Genomic DNA, 21,838 nt, shown 5'->3' with positions numbered 1-21,838 from the left:
AATGGCGGTGGAAGGCTAGCTCAGCTCAAGCCTCAGACGTTTTTCATTCAGGGACGGTTGCTGATTTGGACATTACAGGCAGGCAGGAGAGGGTACCAGAGAAGAGAACCTTGTGTGACCTGCCTCTCCAAGAATACACACACACACACACACACACACACACACACACACACACTACACTGTGGGTGTCCCTGCCTGGCAGAGGCCCCAGCACAGCAAGGATTAGAGAGATGACCTAATCTGGTTTGTATCCCAGACATGGCCCCAGAAAGGGACCGCATCTACCCTGGTGTTTAAGGGAGTGGAGAAGTGAGGAATCTTGCTTTGAGGGCCTTGCTGGCTGACACACTGGCGTCCCTAAAACACTAGAGTCCAGACTTCAGGGTCAGATTTAGGAAGCAGAGAGGCAGAGGCCTTGGAGCATAACAGAATGGGGCATGCTACGCTAAAGGAAGAGCTGAAGACAGAGGAAGCTCCACAGGACAGACTAACTCTCCATGCCCTTGTCCCACCAGTGGAGAAACAGGTCCCAGATGGGAACGTGACTTGTGGTCTCGTAAACAACGCACAATGACTGTGTTGAAAGGAGAAAATGGCCTTTGGTCTTTTCTGGCTCATATATTGCGGGAGCTGAAGAGGAACAGAGGAGAGACAGAAAAGAAATAAAATCATAATCACGTATCAGAGACTGTCTAGAGGCAGGTAGGCAAGGTACCCAGAGAGTTAGAAAGCCCCAGAATTATGCTTGTTTGTTTGTTTGGTTAGTTGGTTGGTTTTTAAAAAACCAACAAGGAGAAATAGATGAAGAAGGGGGCGGGCGGAGAAAGAAGGGCAAGGCCTACAGTTGTATGTGTGCTCGAACACCCACGCCTGTGAGCACGCATGCATGCGTGTGTGTGCACACACACACACACCACAGGGTCGGGGGAGGGGGTAGATGACAGGCAGACAGAGGCCAACCCAGAGGTAGCCAAGTGACAGGGTTGAGAAAGGGAGACAGAGAAATATATGAACAGAAAGAAAACACAAACACATCAGGCATGGTAGCCATGCCTTTAATCCCAGCACTTGGGTGGCAGAGGCGGGAGAATCTCTGTGAGTTCAAGGCCAGCCTGGTCTACAAAGCCAGGAAGGACTGTCACACAGAGAAACCCTGTCTCAAAAAAAAAAAATCAAGGAAGAAGAGGAGGAGGAGAGAAGAGAAAAAGAAAAGACAGGCAAAGGCAAAGGAAGACAGGGAACTAAACCTAGCGAGGAGGATAGGACTAGACAAATGCAACCCAAGAGAGCAGCACCCCAGAGGAGAGATGGGGGGGCAGCATGGGAACCTAGGAAAGCTATGTGAGAGGAGTGTCTGGAGCTCTGCGGATTTTGGCTTACTGGGAGCAAGTCTAACATCCAGATCACTTCAGGACCCAGACCAGGCAGAGAGCAGGAGAGAGCTCAGTGCTTAGCTTACGTGACACAGGCACATTGGGAATGTGTTGAAGGCAAATGGAAACCTTCCTTGGAGGGGAGGCTGGTCAGTGACCACCCAGGATCCCAGAGGTACACCACTGTTCTCTCACAGAACCTGGGCCACCTGCCCAGGATGGCCCTCAGCCCGCCTACTGCAGCTCAGCCCACCCCGCCTACCCCCAAGGTCCCATTTCCCTCATCCTCCTTTCCTGATGTCCCTTCTCCCTTAGTTGCTTACTTCTCGGTCTTCTGGGGACATGTTTGCTCTGCTCAGCCACTTACTAACCGGGCGAAAATGAATGCTGTACCACCAAGTTCCCTGATTTGGGGCTGGGTGTTCCTCCCTTAGCCCCACCGAAGCCTGATTGGCCTAGCCTCTTTAAGACACATTTCATGTCTTACCTGGAAGCTCATAAATACCCAACAGAGACTGGAGGGGCTGTGTAACAAGCCTAGATCCCTACAGCATCCCCCTTTAAAGTCCTTGGGTTCCTCTCAGGTTCCTCTTTTCTCCCCAGATACCTGCGTGGTGTAGCAGGGTGGCAGGGCAGGAGGTGGGGCACTGGGGCTGCTGTAAACCCTCTTCAATTCAAATGGGACCTGCCTTTGCCTGCAAAGAAAGCTCAGGAAAGGCATCTGGGGGGCCCCTGTGTAAGTAGCAAGCTCAGGAATTCCTTGACTTTCATCCAACCCCCCCCCACCCCCGCGGCAACCCCTTCTTGGCCTTTCTCTCTCTCTGCTCATGACCATCCACACCGCCCCCCCCCCATCCACCAGGAAAGAGAAGGTCATCGCCAACCAGGGCCCCAGGGAAAGGGGGTTTTCTGGAAGATAAGCCAGGGTGGAATCAGAGCTGTTCACCCACAACCCAACTCCCTTAGCTCATCTCCACTCCCATCCAAAGGCAAGTGGCAATTTAAAGTCAGTTCAGCACCACACAAAGTAAAGGAGAAACCTTGGCCCTAAGTGGCCTCAGTAGAGATCAGAGCCTCAAGTGAGCTATCAAAGCTGAGAGCGGAATCTCCTCCTTAGCTACTCTTTTTAAGGAGAACAGGGGAGTATGGTGGCACTGCCAGGTAGAGAGATGACTTGGAAACTGTCTGCAGTAGGTCCCAAGGAATTTGACATTGTGTGTGCACATGTGTGTCGCTAAGGGATGGGTAGGAGGGGGGCAGCCTGAAATCCCTTGGGTCTCTGTTATTACTACTGCTCATTATATCTGCAGCACACAGCCTTGAACCCAAACCAGGCTTCCATACCACCTAAGGCCTTCTCCTCTGTTTCCTTTGGGATACCGTCACCAGCAGTAGGCACAGAGTAAGTGCTTACTAAATTTAACCTGACCTTATGCAGGGTCCCCCAGACCAGTGTCTGACTCTCAAAGCAGAGACTTCTCCCAGGGGTGGGGGATGGGGATAAGCTAGAGGAGCAAGGCTGAGCCTCCACCCTTGACCCTCTCTCTCTGGAACCCTGTAACAGGCCCTTGCGTGAGGAGCTGAGCTCTCCAATAGTGTCTAGGACCTCGAGACTGGAAGTTTATTTTGAGATTTGAAGCTCCAAAGTGGCAGATCCCAGAAAACCTCTTCTCTGGCTCCGTATTTGTTCTCTAGTTAAGTGGTTGAGTGCTCTCGCTGGCTCCTGCAGCCTGGGGATCTGGGGACTGGGTCTGGTAGAGGGGGAGAAGGAGGACGGGATGGAGGGAACAAAGTTCCATCCTGGGTTTCCTACTCTAGAGCAGAGGTTGGCCTGTAAGCCATGAGGAGTCTTGTCTCTTCGGTCCCCTCCCTTCTTCTTGGAGCTGCTGATGTTTTTGGGGGTGGGGGCTCATATCAGAAATATACTTTAAGAGTTGAGCATTTGTGTGTGCCAAGACTTGGTCCCACTCAGCTATGAGGATAGCTGGAGCCAAAGAAGGGGCCTCAGAAGCGACTCTGGGGCCCATGTGGGTGAGTCCACCCAAAGTTCGATGCAATCATCTCCAGCTCCCATCCCCAGGCTCATACGTACAAATAAACACAGGGCCAGAGTCACACCCAGGTCTAAACACACAGGGGAGTCTGGGAGAGGCGTCCAAGCTGGAAGACTTAGGCCCTGCGCAGGGGTGGAGCTGGACTAGGAGGAGGTAAGAGTCCAAGGAAAGGGCCTGGAATCACAGTCTCCTCACCTGCTGCCTGCGAGTCCTTTCCTTACTAAAGACATTGCAGACTAACAGGGATGACAGAAGGGGAGGGAAAGGACACTGGCCAGTTGCTGGCTCCACGCGCTCTGAATTCACCCTTTCCCCTTTCCCATCCAGAGGCAGCCCAACCCCACTTACACCCACACAGCCCAATGGTGGTGGGAACCATTTTCCCCCACCTTAGCTCACCCTCCGTTTACTTACCTGAACTTTATTCTTCCTCTCCAGGGCACGCCACTCCATTTGGCTGACCCCTTTGATGGCCCCTCTACACCAGCCCACTCCCATCTGGGGTGTCTATTGACTCTCTCCTTGCGAGGCTCTACCTCACAATCTTCCCTGCTTAGTTCCTGCCTCCTCACTTCCTCTCATCGCTATCACAGGGATGAGGCCCTTTTACCCTGCCCTCTTCCACATTCCATATGTTTCATTTCTAACACTTATTCTCTATCTTGCTCAATAAAATGTAAGCTCCATGAAGGCAGTGTGTTGTGTGTGTGTGTGTGTGTGTGCGTGTGTGTGTTCTCCGAGCCCAGCACAACCCTAGCAGATAAAAGGAGATATTTGTGGAATTGATGCATATACTTGGCCTCTTACCACACAAACTTCGGGCAAAGGACGGAGCTGTGGGAGAGAGGGCGGACACCCCCTGAACTTTTCTCTCTTCTCTGTCTCTGAGATGTCTGCAGCCAGCTGTGCCCTGTCCTTCACACTCCAGCATCTAACACCCCCGACCAAACAAGGACTGCCTGACAGTGAGCTTGGGGTTAAGGTGGGTGGGCAGTCACCAGCATGATGTTTACATCAGGACTTTATAGTTTAGATAAAATCATGAGGAGAGGCACGAGAGACACCTGGGAATGGGAGGCTAGGCAGGAGAAACTGAGGCTGAAGGTCAGACTCTAGAGGAAGTCTTCAGTTGAAAGGCTCAGGGTTTTAAAGAATTTTTTATGCTTCAGTAAGGATCATTGTGCCCCCCCCCCCCACACACACACACGGGGCTTCTTCTTCCCACCCAGGGAAGGGCGAGCCCGTTGTGAGGTGGGGGCGGGGTAATAGAAATGGAGCAAGGAGTCATTTTCAGCCCACAACACCTCTCCACCTCTTCCCAACTTCCCACCCCCACCCCCGGGCTCTGCGGGATTGACGGAGAACCAGCGAGCAGCGGAGAAGAGGAAGGGTGGAAAGGGAGGGGAAGAGAAGGCATCAGGGCTTCCACTCTCTCCGCAGGACCCCCACCCCGGCCTCTAGTGCGGGAAAGCCGCCCAGCTGTTTCTGATTCTTTCCTAGTCGCAGCTCCGCCCGAGGGGGTGGGGGACGGAGATACCGGGGGAGACCGAGCTCGGCCGAGCCCCAGTCGGCCGTCAGGGCGACCGCAGCATCCCGCCGGCAGGTGTGTCTCTTGGGCAGCTTCACGACCCTGAACTGGAGAAAGCACCTAGGATTGATAGGAGCTGGGTTTCAACTATGTACGGGACGAAAGAATAGTGTCGGTGTAGTGGGTAGGAGAAGCGGGGGGGCGATGAGCCCTTGATGAGCGAGTCCCCCGCCCGAAGCCGACTGCCCACGGCGCCCGAAGGCAGAAGGCAGCGTGGCCAAGGGAGTCCCGCTGTCTGGCAACTCTGGCTGGCCGGTTGTCTATCCGTTTCCCAGAAGCGCAAGGATAGGAAAACCTTTGGAAAGCGCATCTTCTGTGCTTAGCTGAGGTTTCACCGTAGTTTAGGGGGCGAGGAGTGTCCGCGACCCTCCCCCCACCCCACGCACTGGGTGAGCCTGGCCACCAAACCCAGCGGTCCGCGCTGCTGAGTGAAGGGCGCTAGGACCCGGAGGCGTGGCGTGGCGTCGGTAGGGACAGGGGGCTGCAAGCGGAGAAGAGCCCCGTCGCGGGTGGCCGGAGCAGGTGAGGGCGCGGCACGGTGGCGCTCGGTAAAGCCGAGGGGGAGGAGGCAGCCGCCACACCTAGGGCGCCGCGAGCACCCGGGCTGGCGCGGGCGGGGCCGAGCTGAAGGCCGCGCGTGTCCCCGGCCCCGCCCCGCCCCGTCCAATGAGAGCTGCGGCCGCAGGGGCTGTCCGCGTGCTCTGGCCCCCGCCGCACTCCGCGCTCCGGAGCCACTGCCACCGCACCCGAGCCGCCCACACCCAGCTCAGCTCTCGTCGGTCTCCCACCCTGCAGCTCGGGAGCTCTTGGGAACTCTGTGCCCCGTTCCCGGACTCCACGTGCCCCGCGGTCCCCGGTTGTCCATAGTCCCCATGGCCACCCTGAGGGGCGAGCTAGGAGACGCCTGAGGAAGCCCAGACGGTACCCGTCCACGGCCCTGCGGGCTGCACGGCGGGAGTCTACACGGAGCTATGCTGAGGCCGCGGGGTGCGGAGGAAGCCGCGCAGCTCGCCCCTCGGCGTGCCCGCGTCCTGGTCCCCGCATCCAGACCCGCGGCTCCCGACGTGTCTCCGGCTTCCACCCGCCTGGGTCTTGCCTGCCTGCTACTGCTGCTGCTGCTGACTCTACCGGCCCGTGTAGACACATCCTGGTGGTGAGTGTGGCTCTTGGACGGTTAGGCTCAGGGAAAGAGTGTCCTGCTGCAGGCACCGGCTGCTCAAGCACCAGGTAGCTGCCTGGGTGGAACCTGAGGGACAGTCCCAAAAGTCTCCAGTGGCTGGTGAGGGGATGGAGAGAATGAGGCGCTGGAGAGAAGAGCGCTGAGCATCTGGAGCGAGGTAGCTGGTGGTTGACGTCCCCTAGACTGCTATATTGTGCCCCCTGTGTTTCTCCTCAAGCCCCTAGCACGGAAGCTACTATCTGATTCTCAGGGTTGGTTCGAGAAGCCAGTCTCCTCTCCACATCCTGCAGTAGCTGCTCCACGCCGTCCACAGTCGCTGCCTTCAAAAAGCCTTCGACCACCTAAGGTTTCCCCAGGGGATGTGGAAGTTGGGGGCAGCTGGCTGGGACCCACATTCCTCTGCTAGTCTAGGCCACACAACGAGGCAGTAGTATCCACAGCAAGGCTTAGAAGTGAAATTGAGGCACAAACTATTCCCTTTCCCCTTAATTTCCACAATTGAAACAGATTAAACACTTGGGGTTGCATAACCCAGGCATTTGTCATCAGCCTCGGCTTTGAGGGTGTAATTTTGAACACTGATGTCCCTTTTTGCTTTCCTGCCCCAGATGACCTAACCTTCCACCTCTCCCCTCCAAGCCCCAGAGGCTTCTAAAGTCTCGGAGTTTTGAGAGCCTTTCTTCAGATCTCTTGTAGGCCTTGGTCTTCAGACACTTCCAAAAGGCAGATGAGGCAAAAGGTGTCCAGGATCCACCGGGTGCCTGCTGTGTTCTTGGTTGAATTCCCTACCCAGCTCCAAGACTCCTCCAGCCCCGCAATGACACTCATCCTCTTCCCAGAAAGGGGGTATTTCAGTCCAGAATTGGACTGCAGAAGGATTCAGTCCCCTCATCTCTTGCCTCCTCACCCCTCCGATCAAACTGGCTTTGGGGGCTGCACTTGTGCCCCTCTCTAACAGGCAGTGCTCCCTTTCCCCCTTGCTCTGCTCCTCCCCCGAAGGAAGCACCCCCATCTCACCCCCCCCCCACCTCCCGCAAAGTGCGGTCTCTCCTCTTGCATCCTGTGGCTTTTCTTGTCTTGACTAGGAATCCGGGCTGGAAGGGTGAGGGGTAGCTGGCTGAGGGGCAAGCCGGCTCTGGCTGCAGATTCCTATCATTTCAAGATGCTGCGCTCTCCATCCCCACCCCCACCCCTGTTTTCCTGTTAAAGAAAAATCTTTCTTTTGGATCTTTTTTATCTCTGCAGTGTTGGGGAAGGCAAGGAGGGGGGTTCGGATGGGGAAACAGAGAGGCCTATATCTTTCATCTGGCTTGAAACATTCCTTTAGAAGGGGAAAGAGAAAGAAAGAAGATGGGGCGGGGAACCTTTCAGTGACCAGAGCAAGATCACCCCCACCCCTCCCAGCCTTTACCTTTATGGCGCAGTTTGGCTGAGGGCTTACATCTTCAGGGTCTCTGTGGAGAAAGCACGGCAGCACCGAGTACCCAGTGCCCACCTTTATCTGGCTCGCATGTTAACTGGCTCTTTGAAACACTTGAGACAATCTGGTGACCTGTGGATGCTTAGATGAGGAGGTGGCTCTCTGGACATCTCCGCATCCTGGTGTGGTTCCTATAGACGCACCTGCAGCTCTTCTAGTTCCCATCCTCCCCCACTTGAGTACTATTTTCCCTGTCCCATTTTCTTTCTCCTTCCCTCCTAGCGTAGCTCCCGTTAAAGATGCTGGACCGGCTACTACATGGAAGAGCTAGAGAGGGAGGCAGGTGACAGTGGGACTGAGTGGCTCTTCTATTCCTGTAGACAGCATCAGGGCAGGATAACAAATGCAGGGTCAGAGCTCATTCCCACCTCCTCGCCCTCATCCCGGCACAGCTATAGCCAAAAGCGTCTGTCTCAGTGGCCACCACTTGTAGGAGGAGGACGCCTGAATTGGGAAGGCAGGTCTGGCACCCAGGATGATTATCTCAAGCTCAGCAAGGCTAGTACTATGTACAGTCCCTGGAGGAGACAGACATCTATTGACTCAGAGTGTCTGTGTTTGACAGCAGAGCAGAGGGCCATCCATCCCTGTGACTTACCGTCTGATCTTCACAGCCTAGGATTTCCCCCTTTCCTCTCCAATGACTCCTCTGTCTCTTTTCTTAACTCGAAGAAGATAAAGATAGTTTCTTCTCAGTCTATGGCAAGACATGTGGAGAGTCCCAAGAACTAGATGTATTCTTGGGCTCATAAAGAGCGCATAGAGCAGGGTTGTTTTAGTACTACCATTACTAAACGCACACCCTGCACTGAATCTTTACTAAACTGCAGGCTCCATAGCCAACTGCCTTGGTAGGCATCATCTTTATTCTCCAGGATAAGTCTGAGGTAGCTACTGTTATAATCCCTGTTTCACTAATGACGAGATTGAGAGGTAGGGGTGAGGCCAGGTGGTGGTGGCGCACGCCTTTAATCCCAGCACTCGGGAGGCAGAGGCAGGCAGATCTCTGTGAGTTTGGGGCCAGCCTGGTCTACAAGAGCTAGTTCCAGGACAGGAACCAAAGCTTCAGAGAAACCCTGTCTCGAAAAACCAAAAAAAAAAAAAAGAAAAAAAAAGTGAGAGATAGGGGCGAAAGAGAAAACAAAACAAAAACAACTTGCTGGGTATGGTGGTGCACACCTTTAATCCCAGCACTTGAGAGGCAGAGGCAGGTGGGTCTTGGTGTGTTGCAGGCCTGCTTCATCTATGTAGTAAATTTTAGGTCAGCCAGGGCCACAAAGTGAGACCCTATCTCAAAAAACTGCTTAATTTTATATCAATTTTGGAGCTTTATGGTTTTATTTCTAAACAAACATGTGTGCCTCTCTTGCTCCTAGAACAAAAAATGGATTTTGCCTGGGTATGATGATACACTTTTGTAATACCACCACTCGGGAGGCTGAGGCTAGGGGATCAAAACTTTGAGGCCGTCCTTGGATGTACAGTGAGACTCTGTCTCAAAGAAACAAAACAACCAATTACAAAAGCCCCCGAGTTTTGAAGTCAGATGGCTTCCCTCATCCTGGTTTCCCCCCAAGTGTCCCTTGACAGTGGGATTTCCATCAATATCCCTGAACCCAGAATGCAGAGATTTCCCTACGCCACATCCTGTGGCATCCTCTTGGTGGTTTGCTGTTGTTTTTGAGACAGCGACTCACTATGTATCCCTGCCGCCCTGGAACTCTACAGAGAGCTTCAAACTCACAGAGATCTGCCAGCCTCTGCCCTCTGAGTGCTGGGATTAAAGCTGTGATCGCCACTACCAGCTAAATTCTAAAGCTTAGCCAGTGGATAAACACAAAAGGAGGGGGCAGAGATCCCTGGCTCCATTAAAAGGACATAAACAGAACGTCTGCAAAAGGGTAGACAGTGTTGACAAGAAACCAAACTAACTCATTTCAAGAGCTGGTGACTGGCTAGGGGGAGAAGGAAGCTGGGGATAATCAGAACAAGCTGGTGTTTATCCACTAGCTACTAAGCACCTACTATGTGCTAGAGACATTTCTCTGCACTGGGGATGCTGACATGCCAATTATGATTCAGTTGACCTAGAGGCAGAGTCTAAGACTCCCAAGAAGCAAGAGGCTGGTGTAGGGTCTGAGGACTTTGTCAAGGGAAAGAATTGGTCAAAAGCAGGTGAAGAGAGCACTCTGATGCAGAGGTGGGGAAGGAAGTGAAGAATTAATTTCTGAACCGTAAAACAGGAAGTCAGGACTGAGGCATCCTCCCCTAAATGATGAGCTGAGGGATGGCATGAAGTCTTTGTGCCCCTAACAGCTAAGCTCAGTGACTGGCCCATGGCAGGCACTGTGCAAGCGTGCACATGGTAGGCGTCGTGCAAGCATGTGTTGAGCTGAGGGAAGGCATTGTGCAAGCCTGCACATGGTAGGCATCGTGCGAGCTGAGGGAGATGCATTCAGCTTCAGGCTCAGTATTATTGGCGGTTCCCACACTTGATTACAAGAGGCAAACCCCATGAAGGGTCTTGAAGTAGTTACTTGGGAAGTAAGCAGGGTAATAGGAAAGTCTAATTACCTTCCCATCTTAGATACTGAACAGATGTCCCATGCCCACTGAGGATGCAATACGAAGGATCAATGTGGGCTACAGCAGAATGGATTAAAGTCAGACCACAGGAAGGCCCTTTTGCCAGAGTTTGGCTTGCCCCACTCCAGACTGTCTATGAGGGCTGGATCATTGGTCTCCCACTCCTATCCACCCGCCTTCCTCCAAGCCCCAGATAAAAAAACAAATACCCATTGCCTAGATCAGTAATCTGGGACTGAGCTGGGGAAGCTGACCGGTGGTGAGACAGGGACGAGCTCCAACTCCGATGGTTTCAGTACTACAAACAAAGCACCAGGGCGGTGGGCGGACGCAGAGCTGTGCGTCAGGCAGGCCTTTCCGGCCTGGCCCAGCCTGAGCTGTTTATTTTGTTTGTTCCTGGAAGCTGCTGCCCTGACGGACAGTGCTGGGGATGCTGATTCCACGGGATTTGTTCTTGGAGGAACAGCCCTCTAGCCCTCCGCCCTGGACAGATGGGGCTCATCACCCCCGCTGAGTTCCCCAAGAGGCAAATGGCAACCCTCCTTGTGTTTGCCTGAGTTCCTGTCACTGGTGGTGATCTAGTCTGTGGGTGAGGGCCGGCTGTGGGAATGTAGGGTGGGGGTAGGGCTCAGGGCTGGTTGGCTTGCCCCTCCCCTACTGGCTGCTTTCCCTTCTCCCTACTCAAGTCTAGGCCCACTTTGGGGGCATTCCCAAACCACTGGCTCATTCATAGTTCAGACCAAAGTTCTTCTGTTGCAGTAGCAACTGATTGCTACAGCTCCCACCTGTTCCCAACAGGAAAGCATGGAATTCCATTTCAAGTGTCGGTACAAGAGAATAGAACATGCTGGAAAGACCAAAGGAAGCGCTATGTGGAGGGTGCACTGGGGGCGGGGGAAGGGGGGCAGAAAGGAGAGAAGCTAAGCTGCAGAAAGGGAGGGAATGAGTCCTATTTCTTTGTGGGATTTGTTGGGGACGAAGGGTGATATCATCCTGTTTTCTCTCCAGAATCTCTTGAGGCCATGGTGGAGTCCATGGGTAAGATTGTTTGAAAGGAAAGGTAATACTGCCTTGGGCAGTGGTTTTTGTTTTTGTTTGGGTTTCTCTGTAGCTTTGGAGCTTGTCCTGGAACTAGCTCTTGTAGACCAGGTTGGCCTCAAACTCACAGAGATCCCCCTGCCTCTGCCTCCCGAGTACTGGGATTAAAGGTGTGCACCACCACCACCCGGCACCTAGAGCAGTTTTGAATGATGCTGGCAGCCCACCGATCCTTCAGTGGCCATCTCGCTTGACCTTGTAAATTATTCAGACTAGAGATTATACCACACTGCTTATTTCTTTAAAGAGATGGGGTCTCACTATGTAGCCTTGCCTAGAACTCTGTGTAGACTAGGCTGCCCTGGAGCTCAGCGAGATCTGCTTGTCTGCTGTGTCCTGAATGTGTGGCATCCTGCCTGCTGAACTCTTACTACTTTGTCCTGTTCGGGCTTCCCGCTGCTGCAAACAGCTCTTTGTCCACAAAGGTCTTCACTGGACCTTGTGCCTTAAAGGTTGGGGAAAGTGATTTTAAAAGCTTCATTGAAGAAAGGCTTTAGGGCCTGGGAGTGAAGAGAGTGAGGAGGAGGGTAAAGAATGGGTCTTGCTCTGTAGCCTTGGGATTGGAAGTGAGGGTTTTTTTTTTTTTTTTTTTTTTTTAGCCACATGGGCCAAAGCTGTGAGCATTACTCAAAACTACCCATGGTGCCTTTCTTGGCCCCCCTTCTCTCCATCCTCTGTGGCCAAGCCATCTCCTAGACCAGCCACTTGTGCATGTAAGAGAGTTGTCTCCGATTCTCATTTTGTTAGTTTATTTTTCTGCAAGGATCTTAATGTTTATTAAATAAACAGGCAGTGGGTTTGTATGACATGCCCACAGCTTCTGTGTATATGACACATGCCTGGTCTGTGTTTTAGAAGTGTCTGTTACTTTGTTTGGCTAGGGAACTGGTAATGGTGGGAGACCACTCAATTACTCTTTCTGCAACTGTGGAGCTTTTTTTTTTTTCTTTCCAGAGATTGTGGGTAATGGTTCTCCCCACCAGCCTCAGAGAATGTCTTGGGAAGGGAAGGGATGTCTTTAAGGTCTAGATACCAAATAACCCCCTCTTTATCCCTTTGCTGATGCCCGTCCCCTTTTGGAATGACTCCACTTTACAGGTACATAGGGGCACTGGGAGCCCGAGTGATCTGTGACAACATCCCTGGTTTGGTGAGCCGGCAGCGGCAGCTGTGCCAGCGCTACCCAGACATCATGCGTTCAGTGGGTGAAGGTGCCCGAGAATGGATCCGAGAGTGTCAGCACCAGTTCCGCCATCACCGCTGGAATTGCACCACACTGGACCGGGACCACACTGTCTTTGGCCGTGTCATGCTTAGAAGTAGGGTCCTCTTCCATGTTCCCCCCTCCCTTCCCTTCCTTCACTTGGGGTGGTGAGTTAGAAGGGTAGGCATGATCCCCTTCATTTTCCTACACACTACCTCATAATCTAAGGAACAGTTGTGGGAAACCCTGGAAACAGCAACAGCTGCTCATTACCCTAGATTTGTAAGCCAGGGCCCCTCTCAACCTAAGTGCTTTGAAATGGTGGGTCAAGGACAGCATTCCCTGATACTTCCATCTTTCTCTTCCCTTCTCTGACCTCCCCATATCCAAGTCAGGCAAGCATCCATCAACTATACAACTAAAGACTAGGACCCAGTCCTCTGCTTCTTATCACTTTGGTCACTATCATCACCCAGTCACCCTAACAGTCCCAGCATCATAGTAATGGGAACAAGAGATAAACAGAAAGGTCATATGTAAATATTCCAAGGGCTAGTGGCTCACCTCCAGTTCAGCAGAGCTGGACAGCAAAAGAGAAGAAAAGGAATGAGACAGGACTCCGAAGGAGAAGGAGAACCGGGGATGATGAACATCGGTCCCCAAGGTCAAGGAGCGAGCAGACCAGAGCAGGCTAAAGGCTAAAGTTAGAATGTTTCTCTGAATAGGCTGACCCCCTGGGTAGGGGTCGACGGTGCAGGGGAACTGTCCAGCAGAGGGGATCTGAAAACCCTGGAATGTTGACCAAGGCAGGACTAATATTCTCTCTCTCTCTTTCTCTCTCTCTCTCTCTCTCTCTCTCTCTCTCTCTGTGTGTGTGTGTGTGTGTGTGTGTGTGTGTGTGTGTGTGGTGTGTAAGAGAGAGAGAGAGAGAGAGAGAGAGAGAGAGAGAGAGAGAGAGAGAGAGAGAGACAGACCTAGGGGAAACAGAACGGAGGTCATCCCAAAGAGGTCAGATGATAGTGACTAGTGAGAGCTGGCAGGAGGGGCTGGCGTCTCCGAGGAATGCTCTTATAAGAGAAGGACACCTTGATAAGTGGAGTAGGCTCCAGAAAAGCTAAGGAAACTTCTGAAATTGTGTAGATTGACTGGACAGAGTTGGGCATGTGGCCTGTCCCTGCAATCCTAGCATTAGGGAGGCTGAGACAGGAAAACCTCAGGTTCAAAGCTGGTTACATTACAAATTCCAGGCCTGGACCATTGAATAAGACACTGTAGAAAACACCTGGAAATGTGCGCGCGCGCGCGCGTGTGTGTGTGTGTGTGTGTGTGTGTGTGTGTGTGTGTGTGTTGGAAGAACGGAAGACACAGACCGTTCCCGTAACATGTCTCTGCCTCTCCCCGTGCAGGTAGCCGGGAGGCCGCGTTTGTTTATGCCATCTCGTCAGCAGGAGTGGTTCACGCTATCACTCGGGCCTGTAGCCAGGGTGAACTGAGTGTGTGCAGCTGTGACCCATACACCCGCGGTCGGCACCATGACCAGCGAGGGGACTTTGATTGGGGTGGCTGTAGTGACAACATCCACTATGGTGTCCGCTTTGCCAAGGCTTTTGTGGATGCCAAAGAGAAGAGGCTTAAGGATGCCCGGGCCCTCATGAACCTGCATAACAACCGCTGCGGTCGCACGGTCAGTACTCCCATCTGGGTCTGTCCGTTCATATTCTCTGGGGTCAACCAGCTAGCGTGACCACAGGCTGGAGTCAGAGGTGGAAGGGTTGACAGCTTCTGGATCGCGTCCAAAATCCCTAACGTTCTGCCACAGAATGCAGGAAGCCTGCAATACACAGGTTCAGCCAGGTTTTCCTAAGACAGGAAAGGAACTTTCTCTTTTTTCTGCCCCCTCCCTTCTCTTCCCTTCTCATTCCCTCCTCTCCCTTCTCCTTCCCTTCCTGTTGCCTTCCTTTTTGTTTTCTTTTGGGGGGGTGTTGTTTCTTTGTTTTTGAGACAGGGTCTATGTAGCTTTGGCTGCCCTGGAACTCAATATATAGATCAGGCTGGCTTTGAACTCACACAGATCCACCTGCCTCTACCTCCTTAGTGCTGGGATTAAAAGTGTGTACCACCATGCCCCACCTTGCTTTGCTTGAGACAGGGTTTCACTCTGCCTATAGTCTAGGCTGATCTTAAATTCTCCTGTCTCAACCTCCTGGGTGCTGGGATTATATGGGCATGCCACCATGCTGAACAAAAAAGTAAACTTTCAATTTTTAAAAATGTGATTTGTCTATGATTGTGCGTCCACATGTGCATACATGGATGTACATGTCTGTGCTTTCTCAGAGACTAGAGGAGGATGTCAGGTGTCCTGCTCCGTCACTCTCCACCTTATTCCCTTGAGGCAGGGTCTCTCACTGAACCTGGAACTCAAGTCCCAGCAATCTTCCTATCTCCAATCCTTCTGTTTCTGTCCCCATCCCCATCACTGGGACAACAGGTAGCCCATGTGCTGCCAAGCCTGGCTTTTTACATGGGTTAAACCCAGATTAATTTTTTTAGTGTGGGGGGTGGTTCGAGACAGGGTTTCTCTGTAGTTTTGGAGCCCTTCTTAGAACTTGCTCTATAGACCAGGCTGGCCTTGAACTCACAGAGATCTGCCTGCCTCTGCCTCCTGAGTGCTACGCCACCACTACCTAGCTTTAAACCCAGGTTCTTATGGGGACAGTAAGTGTTCCTACATGCTGAGCCATCTCCCAAGTCCCAAAGTAGCTTTTAATTTTTTAAGTTTTAATTTCTTTATTGTTGTTCTGTGTGCATGCATGATGTATATAGGTGGACATGAATGGCATGGTACCTGTGTGGAGGTTGGAGGACACCTCTGTGGAGCTGGCTCCCACCTTTCACTTGCATGTGGGTTCTGGGGATCAAACTGGTTGCCAGGACAGCATGGCAAGTGCCTTTCCTTGCTACCAGCATCACTGGCCCAAAAGTAGTTTGTTTTTAGAGGAAAACCTTCCTGCATAAAGACCTTCAGGTATTGCTTTAGGCTATTCACTGGTATTTGAACACCTGCTATATAGCAGAAGGCATGGCGCTGGGCTCTTTAAAAGGATGTGTAGGCTGTAATCAGGAGCAGAACCCTGCGGTTGGACAATCCAGCAGGCAGTCATCCAGGAAGATGTCCTAGAGGTCAGAGAAGGGGTGGGATCCAGCAGAGGGCCAGCAGAGCCCTGAACACTCCTGCTTTTGACCCTAGGGATGACTGAGCCGTGTCCTGACCTGCTTCCTCCCTCCCCCAGGCTGTGCGTCGCTTTCTGAAGCTGGAATGTAAGTGTCACGGCGTGAGTGGCTCCTGCACACTACGCACCTGCTGGAGGGCACTCTCAGACTTCCGCCGCACTGGTGACTACCTGAGGCGGAGGTATGATGGGGCTGTACAGGTGACCGCCACCCAGGATGGCGCCAATTTCACAGCAGCCCGCCAAGGCTATCGCCATGCCACCCGGACTGATCTGGTCTACTTTGACAACTCCCCTGACTACTGTGTCCTGGACAAGGCTGCAGGTGAGAAAGCGGCAAGCAGAGAGAGACGTGGGACCTGGTGATTAGTGCCAGCGCTCCTGCTTAATCTGGGTCTGTCCAGTGTGCAGGAGTTCAGGAAGGGAAACAATCTAGTCTTGAGATAGGTGGTTTGTGCCTCAGGCTGCCAGGCCCGAGGTTACACAAACAGGTCCCGTGCCACTCGGCTACATCCCCAGGGTCTGGGATACTACTTGGAGAACATTTAAATGAGCCACCTGTTTTCAGTTCTGAGCAAGGAGAGCTACACAGAAACATCAGATGTAGCTCTAAGCCTCTGGCTTTTTTACGATCTAGCTAAACAAAGAAGATGGAGCTGGGGATGGAGCTCAGCTGATACAGCATGTGCTTCGTGTGTGCAAGGTCCTGGGTCTGACACCCCACCCCTTATTAGCCCCCTCAAAGGCGACATAGTAAGCAAAGGTACTACAAAGATGACTAGCTGGACGATGGTGGCCATACCTTTAACCCAGCACTCTGGGGGCAGAGGCAGGTGAATATCTAAGTTCGAGGGCAACCTGGTCTACAGACAGGACTACATAGAGAAACTGTCTCAAAAGCCCCCCCCCCAAAGGAAGATGAGCAACGCAGTCAAAGAAGGTTTGTTTGAACTTGGGGAGTCAAGCTGCTTCTTGATGTGCTGCCACTGCAGATTCCAGCAGTGAGGAAGACAGGAGGTGACCCCTGCAAAGGCTGCTGAAGCAGCAAACACTTGGTAACAAGCTTTACGGCCGTTTTCAGCCGGTTCTATGTATGTGCAATGCTGGGCAAGGGGCCTTGGGAACAGTGCAAAGTGACAAGGTGTTTCTGTGAGAATGGAAGCTCCCATCTTGGCTCGTGATTTCTGGTCTAGGTAAGTTAAACCAGGGATAGTGTGTGGCTCAGTGGAGCTGCTTCTCTCCTGGTCCCTGTCACTGGGCTCCCCGCTCTTTGCTGGAGAGTCACTAGTCAAGATTCGGTAGCCACCCACCTTGGCTGGCTTCACTCTCATCATTTCAGCCCAGAGGGGGTGGCGCTCCACTGGATAGTGGAAGGTACATGTGCAGTTTGTAGTACTAGAAGTAAGAAGGGTTGGGGAGGCTCTCTGGCCTCTTCTAGAGACGTACTCTCGTGAGTTAGTTTTTCCATGTGTTCTAACTCAGAGGGTTAATCTCTGGACGCCTGGGAATAATTCCACAGTGCCTGAAGTGTAGACCTGTTTCACATTGCTGAAATGTACCCTCGGAGAAGGATCTTTGGAGTTAGGAGGAAGGACAAGTCATATGCATATGAATTTTTCTCAGAGGCATGAAATTAGGTGCCATAAACCCAAAGAATCCAAATGGTATAAGCCAGCCACCCCAGGAGTACAGAACCAGGTATTCCCTCCACAGCAGTTCTATCCAACTAAACTTCGTGCAATGATCGAATCTCCACTGCTGCTTCTCCAGTGCAGAAGCAACAAGCCACATGTGATAACTGAACAAGTGAATTCCTGAAAGTGCAGGCACTGCTTAGCCCTTATGTGCACATGCTTCTTCTGAGACAGATACACCTGTGGTGGAGCTTAGCTTGTAGATTAGGAGTGACGGGACAAACGACAAGGACAAATAATAAGATAGTAGACCCATTTTCTGGTGGTGCTGTTGATCTAACCCAGGACCTTGCAATATGCTGGGCAAGGGCTCTACCGCCGAGTCACAGACAAGATAACTTTAATAACATGGTATGATAAAATATTTACAGGTTTTAATCATTTATCTTTGGATTTTCCATTTAATACTTTTGGAACTACAGTTGATGTTGGGTAACAAGCCACAGAGACTAAAACCGTGAACAAGTGTGACGGACTACTACAGAGTTAGTCCAATTCGTAACCAGAACGTTTTAGTTTAGCTCACTCTAATTCACTGATTTAAGAGAGCAGATGCAGTTAGTAGCTGCAGTACTGGATAGCATAGCTCCAGATGGCAAAAGAGGATTTTGGTGTTTAAGACCCAGTCCTTGGAGTCAGAATAACATATGAAGTAGACCTGGTCAGCCCACAGTCTGGACCAGAAGTTTGCTAACGTTTTGGATTAATTATTCCTGTTGTTGAAAAAAAAAATGGGGGGACTGGAGAGATGGCACAGTGGCTAAGAGTGCTTGCTACTCCTCTAGAGGATCTGAGTTCAGTCCCCAGAGCCCCTAATGGCTGCTCAGAACTGCCCGTAACTCCAGCTCCTGGAGATTGATGCCCTCCTCTGGTCTACGAGGGCATCCAGACACAAGTGTGCATACACACACACAAAGATACACACACACACATACACACACAAATAAATAAATAAATAAATAAATAAAATCTTAAAAAGTAAAACTGAGAGCTGGAAAGATGGCTCAGCAGGTAAAGGTGCTTCTACAAACCCTATTAACCTGAGTTTGATACTCCCAGGAGCTATAATATAGAAGGAGAGAACCAACTCCCTCATGTCTTCTGCATGTATGCTGTGGCCCATGCATGCCCATAATTTACTTACATACATACATATAAAAATTTTAAAAGAGAAAATCGAGCATGTTCTTAGACATTCCACTCATGCTGTTGCACTGTGTATATTATAAGATATGCATGTTATCTATGTTTTTATTGTTGTCGTCATTGTTAAAGTGCTGGGATCCAATGCAGGGTCTTGTAAATGCTAGGCAAGTACTTACCACTGAACTATACTCCTAGCCCTAAAACAGAGATTTTAAACCAATAAGCCAAAGCACAAAGATAAAAGTTCTGCATTTTTCCCCTCATATCCTAGTGGAATATGGAGACTATTGTTGAAGTTAGTTGATCCATTTTCTTTCTTGAAGTCTCAGGCCAGTCACTTTTCCACTTATGGGTCCCTGTTACTGGGTAAAGGATTACAGGATCTTTTGTGATGACATCTATTGGAATGAGGTCCTGAGCATTCCTTGTGCAAGGAGAAAGCTTTCTTACTCTTTAGGAATCCCTTTTGAAAGGGGCACAATACAGGAACTCTTAGAGAAATGCCTCTACCAGTCATGGCAACCGGTCCACCTCTGCTGGACAGCAGTGATGAGTGCACCATAACAATTTATTACATTAGACGTTGAGTCGTTTTGTTTCCCTGAGCCAGGATCATGCTATGCATTCCAACTTGGCCTCGAACTCACTACATATCCCAGCCTAGCCTAAAAGTGACTCCCCTGCCTCAGTGTTTTGCATGATGGTGTTACAGGCACGTGCTACCAGACCTGCTAGTGTATATGCTTTCATATATGGAAACTGAGGCCCAACACATCCACTAACTTGCTAAATAACTACAGCTATGAAGTGGCCCAACCAGGATTTAAATCCAGATGCCATCACAACCCCCACAAAATGAGAGATGCTCACCCAGACTTACAGTTGAAGAGGACATGGCAGTATGCACTGGTAATAAAGGCATAGCATGTGAAACTGGCCACCTCTGGGGAGCTTTAATGGTGGAAACAAATGGGCAATGAATGAATTTTGGTTAGTGGATACATTTTCAGAAAGAGAATTTTAATGTCTTCTTAAGAGTATAAGGATAGCCATGGTGGCTAAAACAGAAGTAACTTGGTTCTCACCTCTCTTCCTCAACTCAGGCTCCCTAGGGACCGCAGGCCGCGTCTGCAGCAAGACGTCTAAAGGGACAGACGGCTGCGAAATCATGTGCTGTGGCCGAGGGTACGACACAACTCGGGTCACCCGCGTCACCCAGTGCGAGTGCAAATTCCACTGGTGCTGTGCTGTGCGCTGCAAAGAGTGCAGGAACACTGTGGACGTCCACACGTGCAAGGCTCCTAAGAAGGCAGAGTGGCTGGACCAGACCTGAACACACAGATACCTCTTACATCCCTCCACTTCAAGCCTCCAACTCAAAAGCACAAGATCTTTGCATGCACACCTTCCTCCACCCTCAATCCTGGGCTGCTACAGCTTCTGTTATGGACTTGGAGAGTGATCCAGGGGGACCCCAATGTCCCGGCTGGTTCCTTAGCCCTAGGAAGGAGTTGATAGGGGATGGATATGGGAGTGAGTGGCTCCCTGCTATCCCACCTGGAGGTTTGAAGGGAGAGTAGAGGAGGTAGGAGTTCTCTTCAGAGTGATCTGAGTTGCACTAAAGTCAAGGCTCATTGTCCCCTTTGCTTGCACTGACTTCTGATACTCTCTGGGTAGGCAACAGGAAGGGAATCTGGAGGTAGCTTCCTTTTTGATCCTACTGTAGCCGAGGACATAGGACAGAGATAAACTGCCTGTCCCTTCATAGGAGACAGTGTGTGCAGACAACCTTAGGCTACAGTATTCTGCTGAGACCCCGAGGTAGCTAGATGTGTCAGCCACGGTGAATAAGGCTTCACCCCATGCTCTTACACAGCTTATAAACCAGTGATTTTGTGAGGGGAGAAATCACACAACTGTACAAATGCACATTCTCTGTCTCCTTTTTCACCTACATCAGTCAGCAGCAGCCTGCTACTGGCTGCTTGTTAGATGAGGTAGCTTGCAGTGGTTCAAAGTCTCAATAGACCGTTAGAGCCCTGGAACAGAACTGTGAGAGAATAGTATATTAAGCCTGGCTAGGCCTTGGGACTTCCTCCCCCATCAATTATTCTGGACATTAGGTAGGTTTGGAAAAGACTAAGTGAAGGGCAGGCAACTCATGGGCTCAACCTGATCTCAAGGGCTGCATGAGGATCAGTGTAGACCAGGAAGCTGGCGAGCTCTCCTCTCAGCAGTTCTTTAGGAGAGGACCTTCAGCATTGACGCAGGAGCAAAAGCATGTCGCTATGTAGAGAACGAGATGGTTCCAAAGTGGTAGACACCTTAGAAGACAGTAGCCTTCGCCCATTTACTCAGCAAATCTTTATTTTGTGATTCTCCAAGTCCTACTGATAACTACTGCCCATCCATGATGGACTTAAACAGGGGAGGGTTCCCTCTATGCCACTAGCCTAACTAGGGTTCACAGTAGTGGAGTCTTCAAAGGCAGCAGGTATGGAAAGCTAGAAGGTAGGATATGGGCTTTGAACTCTTGATGGCCTAGTTTTGTATGAGTACACAGTGATCATCTTGCCTACTGATAAACAGCAGTATTACAGAAATCCGCAGTCTGACAGGCCGAGGTTCGATGCTAGTCATTTACACACTCACTGTGTTTATTTTCAGCAGGCTCTTTCAATCCTCCGGGCCCGTTTTTTCAGCTGTAAAATGAGGGTGCATGCCTCGCTCAGATACTGAGATTTAACAGCCAACAGATATACGTCATCAAACCTCTGACTGATCAAGTACATCCTAACTTCTCTAGGAACTTCTAATTTAGGGTTGTCTGGTCTTGATAACAGACTGGAGATTAAGGAGCTTTTGCAAGGAATTCTGGATATCGGGCCTTGAGCTCTTTCCCTCCGGTCCCTCTTTATCCAATCGGGTTCTCAGATGTTTGTGGAGCAACTTCATTCTGCCCAGGCAGCAGGAGGTTGTGGGGGGCGGGGGGTGGCTCTGGCCACGGAGGCAGATTTATTTGGATGATAGGACTAATATTTGTGTAACCTGCTGAGACCTGTGTGGGAGAGTTTAGGGTGGTTTTTCTTTTGGTGAGGGGATTTGCTCCGGTTTCACATCCATTAACACAAAACATGAGCTAGTCAGGGCCCTTGTGGTCTGTGGTGAGGGGATGACTGTGGAGAAATGGGACCGAATGAGT

The 21,838-nt window shown here is 51.2% G+C and overlaps 2 protein-coding genes across 2 annotated transcripts in view; one reads left to right on the top strand and one right to left on the bottom strand.

The window, feature by feature from the left end:
• Window positions 1–5,882: 5,882 nt before the first annotated feature.
• Wnt2b (Wnt family member 2B) lies at window positions 5,883–19,969 on the top strand. The gene is made up of 5 exons (XM_041638122.1): window positions 5,883–6,168; window positions 12,458–12,678; window positions 13,970–14,247; window positions 15,857–16,121; window positions 19,740–19,969. The coding sequence occupies exons 1-5, from the start codon at window positions 5,987–5,989 to the stop codon at window positions 19,967–19,969; spliced, it is 1,176 nt and encodes a 391-aa protein (XP_041494056.1). The 5' UTR covers window positions 5,883–5,986.
• St7l (suppression of tumorigenicity 7 like) overlaps window positions 18,891–21,838 on the bottom strand; it is an 86,110-nt gene continuing 83,162 nt past the window's right edge. The window contains exon 15 of the mRNA XM_041638119.1: window positions 18,891–21,338. Within this exon, the coding sequence (XP_041494053.1) occupies window positions 21,300–21,338 (39 nt within the window). The 3' untranslated portion in view covers window positions 18,891–21,299. The remainder of the gene's footprint in view (window positions 21,339–21,838) is intronic.

Source organism: Microtus oregoni, unplaced genomic scaffold, assembly GCF_018167655.1.
Source record: "Microtus oregoni isolate MIOR12 unplaced genomic scaffold, Mior012 000054F_ref0000373, whole genome shotgun sequence".
Taxonomy (NCBI): Eukaryota; Metazoa; Chordata; class Mammalia; order Rodentia; family Cricetidae; genus Microtus; species Microtus oregoni.
The sequence above is the reverse complement of the archived record's forward strand: the minus strand, read 5'-3'. Positions and strand labels throughout refer to the sequence as shown.